At 48.4% G+C, this 14,574-nt stretch overlaps 1 protein-coding gene across 1 annotated transcript in view; it reads right to left on the reverse strand.

Moving 5' to 3' along the window:
* Nucleotides 1–621: 621 nt before the first annotated feature.
* LOC128271661 (flotillin-2) overlaps nucleotides 622–14,574 on the reverse strand; it is a 151,920-nt gene continuing 137,967 nt past the window's right edge. Inside the window, exons 3-7 of the mRNA XM_053009275.1 lie at nucleotides 12,455–12,642; nucleotides 9,264–9,372; nucleotides 5,267–5,619; nucleotides 4,795–5,193; nucleotides 622–4,727 (exon numbers count right to left, since the gene is read on the reverse strand). Coding sequence (XP_052865235.1) covers nucleotides 4,548–4,727; nucleotides 4,795–5,193; nucleotides 5,267–5,619; nucleotides 9,264–9,372; nucleotides 12,455–12,642 — 1,229 coding nt within the window. The 3' untranslated portion in view covers nucleotides 622–4,547. The remainder of the gene's footprint in view (nucleotides 4,728–4,794; nucleotides 5,194–5,266; nucleotides 5,620–9,263; nucleotides 9,373–12,454; nucleotides 12,643–14,574) is intronic.

Raw genomic sequence — 14,574 nt, forward strand, 5'->3', positions numbered from 1 at the left:
AGCAATTGGAGTCCTGTGTGCGGGTCATGCGGGTGTGTGATTTGTTTTGTCCGAAAGAAAGTTTGCCCTCAAACCGTTGGTAAGTATCGAGCCGATTCGGTGGAATCAACGAACCGTTCTCCAGATTCAAATTGTTCCGCCACTCGAACGTGTTACGCACTTTGAGCAATTTGATTAGGTTTTCGCGTCTCAAGCACTTTCGCGCGCTATCTTCTCTTGCGCATGGCCTCCTGCTGTTGTGGCACAAAATGTTGCGCACACGCGCGATCGGGTTTTGCTTTCCCGGTTTGCCGGTTTCCAGTTTCCACCGCATTCGTAACAGGGTCCCAGGCTAGCCCAGGGGTTGTGTTCGGATAAGCAAGCGGTGTTACCAGCTGCGAGACTGCGCTACCTTCACCGGCTCATGGTCTCCTGGTGCAAAACGGGGAATTTGTAGAAAAGTGTCGGCTCGGATGTGCTCGGCTTTCGGGTAAACGGCGGCAAAGATCTACTCTTTTTAAATTCCCTGTATTTGCCGTGCCGAGCTTCTTACCTGTTGCAGATTGGACAGTGTCTCAAACAATCCAGACGGTTACATTTATTGATCGTTTCAATCATATTTTATTTAAATCAGAACATCATCATCATCTTCTATCGTCATCGGTGCGGAGTAATTCTTGTTTTCTGCGTCGTTTATAGTCCTGCGTTTGCGTTTGCTTTCTCTCCCATCTGTTGGTAGATTTTACAGGGTTCTTACGCTCTTCTTAGTGTGTATTGCTCGGTATTGCGAAATGGAGAGGACACAATTTAAAACAGGGCGGAGGTTGGTTGGGGCTCTGTGATCACCAAGCGTTACGCGCGTTAATTTGTCACTACAAACATTGATGGAAACGCGATCGAAACAATAGAGTGTACACGGGACGACGGGATGTGGGAATTTGGCTACCGTTAATCGATCGATCCGGATTGCGCCCCGAGCAGCGCGACTACTAAGATCCACTTCTCCTTCTTTATCCGAAAACTTGTTAACATCGTTAATCGCAATCGCACAGAAAGTAAGCAGCACTCGCACACGGCACAGATACACAATTGGTTTACTTAACTAGAGAACGAACACAGTTTTTTTGTTGGGGACGGCGCTCCACAGGCGCGGCAATTACACGTTTGTTTTGTTCGATGCCCGACAGTAACGACAGAGTGTGTTGGAGTGTCAGTGAGCGTGATGTATGTTTGTGTGCAGTACATAGCATTATGGTGTGAAACAATCGATCCTTTCGACGTAAACGATACTTCTTATGTCTAGCGCTTGTGTTGTTGGTTTTAATGTTCTTTAATGTGTGTAGGTATGTAAATCGCTTCATTGAGATGCTCCTTCGTGTTCCGGTAAGATCGTGTGTTAAACGTCTCTGTTGGTAACATGGCATTTGTTTTTCCTCTTCTCCGTGTTGTGTAGTTTGTGGCGCAACAATGGAAGGACTTCTTATTAGCCTGCCCGCGCCGCGTTGGTGTAATTATGCTAAATTTACAACACGCCAGGCTATTTGGTCCATCCTCTATCCCTCCGTGGTGCTCTATTAAATGCAGTTTCAACCGTCGGGCCTTGTCATTCTCCGGTCACTCGATGACCGAGGAGCGATGGTGACCACAAAAATGGTGGACTGAAAATTGGCTACATTCCCGGTACGCAGGAAAACGGAAACACACCGGCCATCGGTTGCCGGCGTTAAATGCAGAACCGCGCACCGAGTGCCTACTTTGACCGTATCAAGCAAACCCAGCACTAGTGCTGCCTATTTAAAGTTTGTCGATTTGTATTACATGTGTGACAGTATGTGTGTGTGTTTGGTTGGAGTTGTTGCGAACGAACCACACACACACACACATTGCTGTTGTTTGTTGCTTCTTCGGTTGCTTTGGTTTGTCGTCAGTGTTTCGTCTGCGTGTGTGTGTGTGTGTTTCCGTGTCGATCGGTTGCTCCTTCACACGCGGCTCCATCAATAGTCCCTTCTTATATAAGGAGTATAAAAAATATACAATTTTCTGCTTTTCTGTTTTGTTGTTTTCATTTGTTTTAGCTTTTTATACTTTTGTTTCCTCGGCTGTTTGTTTGTTTTCCGGTTTTCTTCTCTCTCTGTTTTCGGGCTACTCAGTTTGTGTTTGCTGCTATTCTACCATTCAACTTGGGCGCGCTCTCTCTTGGCTACGGGTTTTTTCGAGTTACATTTGTTTTTTATACGTTTATCTTTTTCGCTAGTTTCGTTTGCTTCTGGCTACGTTTACTGGTATTACTTTCCTAGTATGTTCCTAGTGCGCACTTCATTGCTTTTGCGCGTCGGAGTTTCGGAGTTTTTTTTCTATGGAGGCGACCTAGAGGAGGGACACGAAAGGCAACAAGCGGAGCAGCAGAGTACGGCGCACGTGTGTAGCCATATTGGCCACTGATTGATACGGTGGCGAGGCGAGGATAAGGACACGGTGCCTAGCTTTCCTTTTTTGTATGCGCACTCTACCGGGACGGCGGGGGACGCGGGGGTTTCTAAACGTGATCGCTCGACGGGAATTCGCTATGGCCCGAAAGAGAAGCGGAAGTGGAAGAAGGGAGTAGTCCTTTGGAGATATTTTACATTACATCGGTCGGTTCGGTACGGATCGGTGTTCCGTTGGTGTGTTTTGTACAGTGTGTAGGGTGTTTCGTTCGTTCCTCGCGCACAATGATGTCTAGGCGCCGTTGTGCAGTACGTGGCAATGTTTGGTAATACTCCGAGACTAATGGGAGCCAGATTGAGATGACGATTCTGAATGACTTTGAACGCATGCTTGTGGCGCGTGAGTGGACTCGTATTTCTATCGCCCAATACGAACTGATACACTTTATGTAGGGAGAAATGTCCTTTCGTTTGGGTAACGTTGTAGAAGGAAAGAAACATCACATAAACAATACAGTGATGATGTTGAATGAAAATGATGAAAAACCTCCAAATAAAAGCGAAACCTTCGTTTGGAGCTCGTTGTTCGATGTTCTGTACACGGTGTTGTTGGGACGACTTCGCGGTTTTAAGCAGGAGATCGGTCTCCATGTGTTGTTAGTCGGCAAAATAAAACCCCTCCGAAACAATACAAATATGGCACGCATCGTTATCGTTAATAAAGATTCAAAATGAAGTCGCACGCGCGAGTTTGTTCACTTTTGTTATGGCAGATGGCACTTTTGATCGACGGCCACCGCATAATATGTTTTTGGTGTTTAATTTCACTCCCGCTTTGAAATATTTTGGTTGCCTCGACACTCACAGTTGTGTTCACGGATTTAGCAAACAAAATTTGGCCACCGGAAGCCTTCCAAATGAGCTGGGAACAGCGGTGATCATTTGAGTTCCGAAACATTATTCTAAATTGAAGAATACCATTATGCAAAGTGACCATGCTCTAGTAGTCATCAAACGATCGCCGAACGTATATTGAAAATACAAATATAATAGAGTAAAAGTAATCCGTTCCCAAAACGTAGGCCTATAATGTATAATTCTTCCTTAAGAGTAAAAAAAAATAAATGTATAATAAACAATTACTACTGCAAAGAATCAACAGAACTTAAAGATAAACCCGCAACCTTAAACTAAACTGTTACGAGCGCGACAAGAGCGCGTTGTCCGAAGGCTAGTAGTGGCGATCACGATTTCCTTTGCTTTGCGCCCACTCGTAAATATGTACAGAATTACATGTTCTGTAGCACATTTACTTGTTTGTTTGCAAAGCATTCGTATGCGGATCGCGAATAGATCGGTTAAAGTATAAGGATGGTAAAGAATGCCATCGAAACTGATCATACATAAACTGGCTTGGTGTTGATGAGTAGATTAGTTGCATTGAATTTTTGAGTAAACCTTAAATTCGAACGATTTACGGTCGTTCCGAAGTGTTGCACCTATCGCTTGGATGGTCTTGGAATTAACTCTATGAACGCTGAGGTCCGGAGGCTTACAAAAATGAATTATCATAAACACGTGGCGTACGCGTGTGTACGAGTCTTAACTGCTAAATGTTCGTCTGTCCGTCTGGTCTGAGGTTTTTTTTGTGTGGTCGAAGGACAGGCAAACAATCGTCAACCGTTGAACCAATCAATCGCCGTACGATCGATTGAACGTAAGTAAACGTAACAAAAGAAACACACCACAGTAAATAACAAAGACAATGTGTTGAAATCATGATACGATTGAAACAATTACCTAACGGTCATAATATCGTACTAGAATGCGGGAGCATCGCAATCTTGTGGTCACTTGTGTCGATTTGAGGCCAAGTGTGTGTTTGTTAATTTGTGAACCCATCTCGCGATCGTAGACGGCACACGAAAGGTTCGGGAATTGAATTTCCTAGGATAGTATCGTTAAAGGGTGTAGCCGAAGCGAAAAGGATGTAAGTGAGTGAAAAGTGGGTTTTAGGCGGCTCCCGACACACGGCATTGGCTTTTCGTTCGGTTCGTTCGGTTCGTCCAATGTTCGGCTGACGTCGGCCGTCGTATGCGCTCACACCTCGCGCGCCCTCGGAGTGGTTCCGGTGGCCGTTTATTATGCTTTCGCACCGGGAATCTTGCCCAGCACCTTCGAGAGGTCGACGCCGGTGAGCGCGTTGATGGCCGGTGGTAGCTGCCCGACGAGGCGCGTCACATCGCCCGTGGTCTGGTCGTTGCCGCCGATCAGGACGATTTCTTCCGTTTTCGCTAACGGTGCGGCAACTTCGGCAGCAATCTGCAAAACCAAAGACAGCGGTCAGTGACAGCGGTTGACACAGGCACAACGGAATCGCGCGACCCACCTTCGGTAGTGATTCGAGCACAATGTTCATAATCGCAGCATCGCCGTACATCTTGTAGACGTTCGCCTTCATGCGCATCCGCTCCGCCTCGGCCTTGCCCACCTGCTCGATGGCGTACGCTTCGGCCGATCCGATCTTCTTGATGCGCTCCGCCTCGGCCCGGGCATTCTCCACCGTTTGCGTGCGCTTGCCCTCGGCGATCGTCTGCACGCGGTAACTCTCCGCCTCGGCCGGCAGCTTCACGGTGGCCGACAGTTCGCAGTCCTTCCGGTTGATCTCTTGCGTCTCGATCTCGATCTGCTTGCGGCGCTCGACAATTTCGATTTCGATTTCCTCGTTACGGATCCGCTGGCGAATTTTGGCCGCCTGTAGCTCGTACGCTAGTTGTGATTCGGCTTTCTGCAAACAAAACGGGGGTTCGAAATTAGGTGTCAAGCTCATTCTGATCGTGATCGTGTGGTGTGGCGCGTACCGCAGTGTTGATTTCCTGGTCAAAGTTCGCCTTCTGCAGCTTGTACATCCGGGCGTTGTCCTCGATCTTCGTGTCGGTCGAGTACTTCACGTCCATCGCGCTCTTCTCGCACTCGGCCTCCCGGATGCCGGCGTCCCGGTTCGCTTCGGCCACACCGGAGTCGGCGTCCCGTTTGACGCTCGCCGTCTGCGCCTTACCGAGCGACTGCAAGTACTGCACATCGTCATACACGTCCTTGATCGTAAAGGACAGTATTTCGATGCCCATTCGGCCAACGTCAGGAGCCGCGACCTCGCGCACCAGGGCCGCGAACTGGTCGCGGTCTTTGTACACCTCCTCGACTGTAAGCGTTCCTGTGGGACGAAGAAGACGAAAAGAATTAGTCGAGCATTGGACACGTTACGCGTCTATGAATTGCGTTGTCGAATTATACACAGCAACTACGGGAAAGTTATTGGGCAACTACGACATATAAGTCGATCTCGACCAGCGCCAATTGACGGCACGTACGGGACGCAATAGATTTGAACTTGATACTAGACCTGAGACTGTCCCTGAAAGCTGGACGCACGTAATTGAGATAAATTAATTTTATTGCCCTTCCGTTAGTGACCCCCTTGTGGGTTCGAGGTGCACGCAGAAAGGGCTACGCACCGCAGCACTCACAAGAACTTTGGCTCTGACATGTTTAGATGCAGCAAAAAAAACCTTATTTTAAATCAATCTAAACCGGCTCTGCTCTGTACACGAGCACGGCATATTAAATCTGTCCGCCTGCCTGTTGTTGGCTGATTACCTTTTGATGATACCATACGTTGCGCCAAACACGAAGCCAAGCTGCAACATTCCCATCCACACGAAACCCATCGGACGATGCCGTCGACAGCGGGGCGCTACTGGGCAGAGGTGTTTTGTGTGGGACACTCTTGGGGGTGGCACAATCGACTTCTTTCAACGGGCAAGTTCTAGATTGTCGTTGTCACTAACGTCACACCTTCCGTCTAGGCACTTCTGTTCCGTCCGTAATTGAATTCTATCAACGTGTGGCTGCAGCTAACGATGAAACACTTAACCCAGATCCCCTAACGTGCATTAGAGGTGCACAACAGGCAAAGAACGATTGATTGGTTAGCTTTTAAGACGTGGCACAGGCCCCGAAGCTGTCGCTAACCGAACCGGTAGTAAAATTGAACTTGCAAACATCGAGATCGACCGGTGCAATCGGTGCGCTCGGTTTACGAGGTAATTGCATCCGACCAGTGCACCAGAGCACCCAGGTAGTAACCTTGAAGAACGCGTCGTGAACCGGATTGCTAACGTGCTAGCTTAGTTGATAGCTCGGCACCGTTACAAGCGTCCGGAACCGGAAGAACGAACCGCGAACTGAAGGATAAGCCACTGAACCAGAGACTTCCCCTCGGATCGGTTCAAGGACTGCAAGACAGGCATTGCAATTGACCACCAGGCGCGCGATCATCGCGGGACGGTACTTCTACTAGCCACCGCCGGTGTGGACCGCTTTTATGCTGTTCGCGTGGGACACCAGCGAACGGATTATGATCGGTGCGGGCGCCGAACGACACAGACTTGGCAGGCCTTATCAACTACTGCTTGGCCTCGACGATATTGCCACGATGTTGCCGGCCGTGGATAGCGGCATTTTGCCGCAAGATTCTTCGCTAGTCTTATCGGCGAAGAGGCGTTCAGCGCGCGCTGTCTGACACACGCGGGGCTGTTAATGAGAACTCAGAATCGAGCATCTTTGCAGCACCTTATCAATGCGCCATCAATAGCCGCGGCAAGAATGGGGGGTATAGAAAATAAACAAACGATAAGGCTGCTGCTCTGCAGCTGGTATCAACCGATCGAGCGCACTGATAGTGGCCATTTTTGCTGCATTGATACTTTGCATCACATTAAAAAAACAACAAATTACCAACTTTGGACATTGCTATCCGGGTCGATCGGCAAACACACGGCAATCGTACCTTTGCCGTGAAAGGGGGGTTTGATAAACGGAGACAAGCAGTTCCATTTACATTTCACTACCCCAGCACCTTCAGCGGGTTCTCCTTTTGCATTCTAACAAACACGCCACCGGTGCACGTGGCTGGCTGGCGTAACAAAAAGAAAAGGGAGAACGAAGCAATATTGATTCGTCAGATATGCAAAGTGCAGCTCAATTGATGCAACAATATTGCTCGGCATTGAAGCACTATCGGGCAGGGTTCATGGGCAACGCTTCTGAGACAAGATATTTCACTAAAAACCTGGCGCAATTTCGACCGTTAGACTGACTTAGAACCTGGAACCTTTTTACTGTCACACGTTTTTGTCCGTCGCACTATGCAAACACCACCAAAAACACTTTAATCAAAGCTGGCTCCGGGTAATCGAAGCACGCGACGCGGTGAATAACAACTCTTTCTCTAACAACGTCATTGGGGGCTCCCCGCCGGTAAACAAAATCACTCTCGGGTTCTTTTGGAGCACCGAATTCCGCGGGTTTATTTGGCGAAAACAATCTTAGCGCGCGCGCGGCAACGATTCTTCGACATGCGATGTTGTCTGTTTGGTGGCGTTCGGTGAACTAGTGAACTATCTGACGCAAAGCGAGCGTGAGTGCGCGAATGCAAACAAAAAGCCGGCAACGGTGAGCAGCGAGTGAGCAGTGAGTGAACCAGACCGTGCGTGTGTGAGAGCGCCCGACGTCGGATTTGGAATCGCGAAGAGCTCGCCGAAAGAGGAATAAATTCGCGGGAACTACAAAGCCGCGCATTGCAAGACAGGAACCGCGATTGCATCATTCTTTTGGCCGGGAATCATTGGTCTGCCTGCCTGGAAAAAGGATCCGTTCTGAGCGCAAACCAACGATTACTAGATTCGATATCATGTGATTCCGTTGGATGGCAGAACGATCGGTAAAACAGCGTGCCCAAAGGAATGACCGGGCGACCGCGACCGCGATGTCGTCACGAGAACTCGCGAAGAGAAAAATGAATTAACAACACACGCGGACGCTGACCCGCGCGAACGGGGAATTTTGCAAATTGCCATTGCCATCACGCGGTGGACGTGACTTGGGAATGTTAGCCGATGGCTGACCGATTCCACCACCATCGGGAAGGGCCTCGATGCAGAAGTCCAGGGAGCGGGTTTTAAAGTATTGTTGTGTCTTTGTTTGCACTAGCTCGAGCCGTTATGTTTATTCACCGTTATTCGTCTCGCTTGGCGGCGAAGTTGAGCATTCTTCATTCGGTGGCATTTATCTAACCCACTGGATGGAGCCCATGGAATTAGGTGCATAATTTGCCGAACTATACGTTCCAAGGACGAAGTCATAAAATTACAATGAAACAACTTGTTTCAAATTTCCCAGTATCTTAACCGTAATCCGTTCTTGATTCGATAACCTATTTACGGTGGCATTCAAACGGCTCTTCGGGTCCCTTTCAAGCATTGCAGCTCTCAAGAGGTTTAGGAACCCCTTTGGGGGTTCATTGGTCTGCAGCATATGTCCTTCACATTTCAATTACGGGAACAGTGTCCACGCGGTGAGTAATTCACAGCCCTTATTTCTGGCCAAAATAGAACGATGTGCTACTGAATGATGATACCTTTTTAGTTAAAAGATACCAATCAACAGGATTGCGATATTGATTCTGATCGAAAATTGGGTTTTTGTTTCGTCAAAATCCCTCTTTCGGAATTTGACGATGCCCGGCTAATTTGAAGTGCCTCATTTAATAAGTAAAAACCGCAAACTTCGATCGCGAAACATCATACTCCAAATATCCGTTTTCGTTTTGACGCCCGGACCTAAACAAGCTGTCTCTGGCTAATTGTTTTTAACGCTCCCCGTTTCATAATCGAAGAACCAACGGGGCAACAGTTTTGCGAGGCGAAATTTATGGATCCCCCCTACCGAGGGTTGGATTGGCACGGATTGGCACGGCAGGGCGCCAGCAGCGACCGACCGCAACCGACCGTGACTTACCGAGGATGGCGCGTAGGTGACCTTCGAGCGTTTGCAGGATTGTCGCCTTGATGTCCTTCACCGTTTTGCCGAGAAATTGTTCGCTGGCGGTACCGAGCAGTTCGTCGGCCTGATGGTGAAAATAATAGACGTTCATCATCTATAAGAAAAAGAAATGAAACGAGAAAGAAAGAAAACCACAGTCGGGGATGAGAAACGGCTATCCGTCGCGAGGCCCGTTTGAGAGGTTGAATTTGGCTTTTCAAAACGAATTGCTACCGAATCGGAACTGAACTGTCTCTAACTGAAGGTGTCCTTCGCGCGCGCTCCCTACTTAGTAGTGTGTGCTCCTGCCTGAGGGGAGCTTGAGCTTCATCCTAACGCTGACGCTTCGCGGTTCGTGCTGATGCAACAAAACTTCCGCCTCCGAGCGGAAGGCAAAATTTAGAAACGGTTTGCAAGAGGAAAGATACAGAAACAAGGAACGAAATACAAAATGCAACAACATTCGGCATTCCGGCAGCTAGTTGCGATGGGTGTGATCGTAACACGTGAGCAGCGCGCGTGCGCGTGTGAGTTTTGGTGGTACCGGTGTAAGGCAATGGCAACGAAAACGAGTTGGAGTACGTGAAAATCAAGAGCAAACTCTAGAATTGATGATTCACTAGACTTTGGCCGGCACCGGTAAACAGGTGGGCCACACAAAACCGAAAAGTACTACCACTCAAAAATGGAAATCTTGCACCACGGAGGTCCGTCTCTTTGCTTCCACGGTCGAAAGCAATGAAAACGCACCACCGGTCGGTGGTTGACAGCTAATAACCGGAAACTATACCGGAATGATCAAACAGAAAACTAAAAACACGGCACAACCCTAACGGTTTGCTAGTTCTCTAGAGCGATAGAGTGGTAGATGAAAATAAAAGGTACACACACACACACACACACGAGCAACACGAGAGACCATTCCATCGTTGAGAGGGTAACAACGAAACCAAACCAAACCAAGGAACTATATGCAAACACACATCGCGAACCTCTATAACTTTCTAATGCACGCGAGCTTGAAGGAAACACGTGAAGAAAACAGGAACTAAAACCTCGGGCAAGCACTCAACAAACGTTCTCATAACTCAAGGTGCCAGTGGCTATAGGTGGCCGGTCGAAGTCGATCCTCGAACACGAAAAAAAAATGAAACGAGTAAAGAAACTCAAAAAGGGAAGACAAGATCTAAGATCGCTTGGCTATCTATCGTTTGGCATTATTCTAGCATGACTGATCGAGCTATCGGTGTGAGTTCATCGTGTTTTTCTAGCACTAGATGGGGAAAACAAAGTTCGTCGGAAAAACAAATCAAACGGAAATAGTGACGGATATTGTGGTCGATGAGCGGTGTGGATGATGGGTCGATGGGTCAGGGATGGGCAGGGATGTCATCGGGAACCGTGGTGCGAGGATGGGTGGGAATCGTGGGGAAAGCGATGAATGAAGTCCGACTGGATAAGGAAATAATTTCTTTTTCATTTCTTTTTCTTATAGAAACTTAAAATAAAACATTTAAGAAAAAACGAAATCAAAGTGTTGTAATATGATAGAAAGAAACATGATGCTAAGAACGTGTAGGCAAGCGACAACATCTACCTGTAAAGGAACGCTAAAAGAAAAGAAGGAAACTAAAACAAATGTTCAAAGTAAATATACTCAATTCTACGTTAGAAATACAATGAGAAAAAAACAGTGCGTGAGCTGTGAAGTAATGACGTGTGATTGTACACATCTAAAGCTGCAAAGTAAAGATACCACTAGAGTGTGGAATTCGAGACCCACGATCGGTTGCATTTTGATCGTCGATGGGGGGGACGTTCGCATTCCAACAATCCGGTGTACAGTTATCAGGCGCAAATTGAAGCACGTATTCGACTATTGCGGTGCGAGTAGCGTTATCTACAGCTACAACGTTAGATTGGCCACTAGTTGGCAACGAAAGAGCAGTTGAAGCAAATCATAAAAGGCCGTAGCATACAAGCTTGGCACCATGATCCGTAGCATAATGCCGAAGATCGCGGGTTAACTTCAATCGCGGGTTAGCCTTAAGGGGAGTAGTCACAGAGTTGGGGGCTAAATTTCCGACACAGTCTACTTCCAGTAGGTAATCCATCTGCGCTACTGGCCACACCAAATACACGCGGCCAATCGTCGGGAGTGTGGACAGGAATTTAGCAGCAAATGCCGTAGGAAAGCGCACACGCACAATGAAACACAATTCCAGTGTTACGATAAAGAAAAAAAAAGAGAAGCTCGCTAGCGATACCAACACACCGAGGTGCCACACATCAAACAATGTAGAAAGAACTAGAAACTTACTTTTTCGTTTTTGATCTAAAAATAAAATCAGACAGTGAATTGCTATCGATAATGTTTGGGGATCAAACTTCTTAAGGCTAGCGAACGAAAAAAAAACAATATTAGATTGGAATAGTTGGTACGTCGCCACGGGATGACCGCCCCGCGTTAAGGATCCGCTTCCGCGTTGCATCCGCGCTACACGCTACACTACTAAACTCTAGCGGGGCTGGCGGTGAGAGGCGAAACGCTGTACAAAATGTCTATCTACGCCACAATGCATCTATCACTTACTCCAAAACGTCATGCAGATTGCGCTGAAATTGTCCAGCCGAAGGAACGGAAATTATGCAAGGAAATAATATAGAGAATGTAGTCAAAAGGCATCGGGAACACGCCGTCGGTGCATTCCGATGGGCCGAGCGTTTCTAGGGGGAGCGCGCTGTTACAAAACCAAATCCAAAACACAAGTCTATCGAAAGATCATGCAAGAACGAATTAACTTTTATAAATAAGATAAAAAAACACGTAAAGATTAGAAATATGTTAATGACAGCCACATACACTAAACTCTGGAGAAGAAGATACAAAACATGAAAACAGCATCGAATAAAACAGTAAAAATAGTAAATGTTACGAATGTTACGAATGTGTTATCGAAATTAGTTATCGAATATAAATCGGAAAAGAAAATCGGTGTTTAGTGTGTAACTGGCAGGCTGCTGCTGCAGAGCGTCGCGGCACTTTCGTTCGACAGCACTACGGAACACACTAAAATAATAAAACCAAAAAAAGGAGAACGAACAAACACAGAACGGCACAGAAACCGCGGCGCGCGGGCTCGCGGTCTCGCCGACGGTTGAAATACCTTCATGATTTTGCACTGTGCCACGCCAGTCACGGTCAGGGCGACACCCTGGGCCGTCTCGACCATCTCGCACATCGGGTTGAGCGTCATCACTTCGAGCGACAGCCGCTGCACGTCCGTCACCAGCCACCAGGCCCAGGCCCAGCCGCCGACGATGGTGCGCTTCTTCGTCGAGCCACAGCATCCACCTGAGGGAAAGGAGCGGGAAAAACGAACACAACATGGTTATGAAATTTAATACACTAGCTTTGGCCACCGCCGCCGTGTGGTCACTATTGCATAGATGCAGGCGCTCGGTGAATTGCAATGGATTGCGTGTCGTGTCGTGTCCTGTAACGCGAGAACGTACGATGGACGATTAACAATTCAAATGTACGCCCAACAATTATTTACACCGGGTTCAGCTATTTGAAGACCACCCGTTATGCCCCGTGTTGGCCCCCGGTTGACTTCCGTTTGTTCGCGAATGTACTTTTAGACCATTTTGGTTTCAACCTGCATCGTGTGTGGAACGGTCAGAGAGACGGAGAAAGAAAGAGCGGCAAAGAGAGAGGCTCATACCACCTGCAAAAAAAAGAACAGAGAAGAAAAAGAAAACGAGAAAACCAAATCAAAACACGGACGCGGACTTAGCGAACTTGGGTTAAGGAACAACAAAACGGGCCAATATCACGGACAGCACACAGAGGCGTTGGTGATGGAACTCCCAAAATGCGGTGAATCTCTACCTTAGAACCTAGTGGAATCTAGAATGACGTCGGGCGAAGTTGTCGGGTGCAAGGATCACACGATCGCAGAGTTTTCTCTGCGCACGGATATGAAAGTAAGATGTGAGAGATGATGGCGAGATGCCACTAGGTGCATACTAATCGGAAAGTGAAGCCAGCGGTTAACGATGGAAATGGTCCGCGGACGAACCGTGGCCGACGGCACGTACGCAACCCCCGGGTGCCCTCGGTTTGCATTCCTCGCGTCCGTGGGTTGTTGGCTGGCTGGCCGCCTGGAAACTGGAACCCGCGGTCAGCCGCCAACCGATGTGGTGGAAAACTAATCGATGTCAGGCCGCTGGCGGGTACCGGTTCTCTCGAGCGCGGTCAACGTACCATGCGCAGGGAGCTGGGAGCAATCAAACCGTGACATTGACATTGGCCCGTAATTGGCCCGGTGGGCGAACCACAAAAGACCAAAGAACTAGAGCAAGCAGGGTGCAGACAAAAAGCAAAATGTAACTGGCAGCTTGTTGAATGGTAAATGGTGTTTGTCGCTTATCGTCGCGTTGAAATCTTTCCGGTTAGTAGCAAGCATTTTGTTAGCGTGACAGGCCACATTTTGCCAGCATTAGCTCTTTTTGGACAGAAACCTTAAATAAACGTAGCGCCAAGAACCTCTGGAGTCCAGACCTTGACAGAACAACAACAGGGACTTGACCAGAAGAGATCTCTCGTGTCCCGGTGTTCGGTGTTCTCCTGATCTCTTGATCCCACAGCACGGACCATCCGAAGAGCTGGCTGGAACCTGCACCGTTTATCATTGTACCCCGCTCTGCTTTGGCCACAGCTGGTTCGAAGAACCGCGCAAACTCCAGCCGACGAACGTGCGGATGAAAGTAGCGGCGCGAGCGCGAACTGAGCGGTAACGGTACCGACCGAAGTGGTATCCCCACATCCCACAGCGAGAGAGAGCCACGGGGCCGCGAAGAAAGCCAGAAAGACATCCGAAGCAACCGAAGATAGTAGGTCTGCCGAGCCGCGGCGGCCGATCGGGTTAGTCAGTCTCTCTTCAGTCCCGTCGTTCGACGCACCGTCCACCAAGGTTGGGAACGGCGTTGGGGTCATCCGCTGTCATCAAGTACGTAGCGGACTCCGTGAGCTTCATCTTGTCCACAGGGTGTGTGTGCTCTGTACAATTGTTGACCTCAAAACAGAAGAATCGGAACAAATGTGCACCTCGCCGTCTGTCAGATATTTAGAACAGGAGAAACTTCAGCACCGAAAAAGACCTACTTTCGACAGAACGCCGACCAAGGCGAAGCCGTTTCTGGCTGGCTGCGTATGTGTGTGAATATGTGCCATCGGGAACGGTTCCCCCCACGCGAGACCAAGCCGCCGCCGTCCGTGTGT

Source organism: Anopheles cruzii, chromosome 3 (genome assembly GCF_943734635.1).
Source record: "Anopheles cruzii chromosome 3, idAnoCruzAS_RS32_06, whole genome shotgun sequence".
Taxonomy (NCBI): domain Eukaryota; kingdom Metazoa; phylum Arthropoda; class Insecta; order Diptera; family Culicidae; genus Anopheles; species Anopheles cruzii.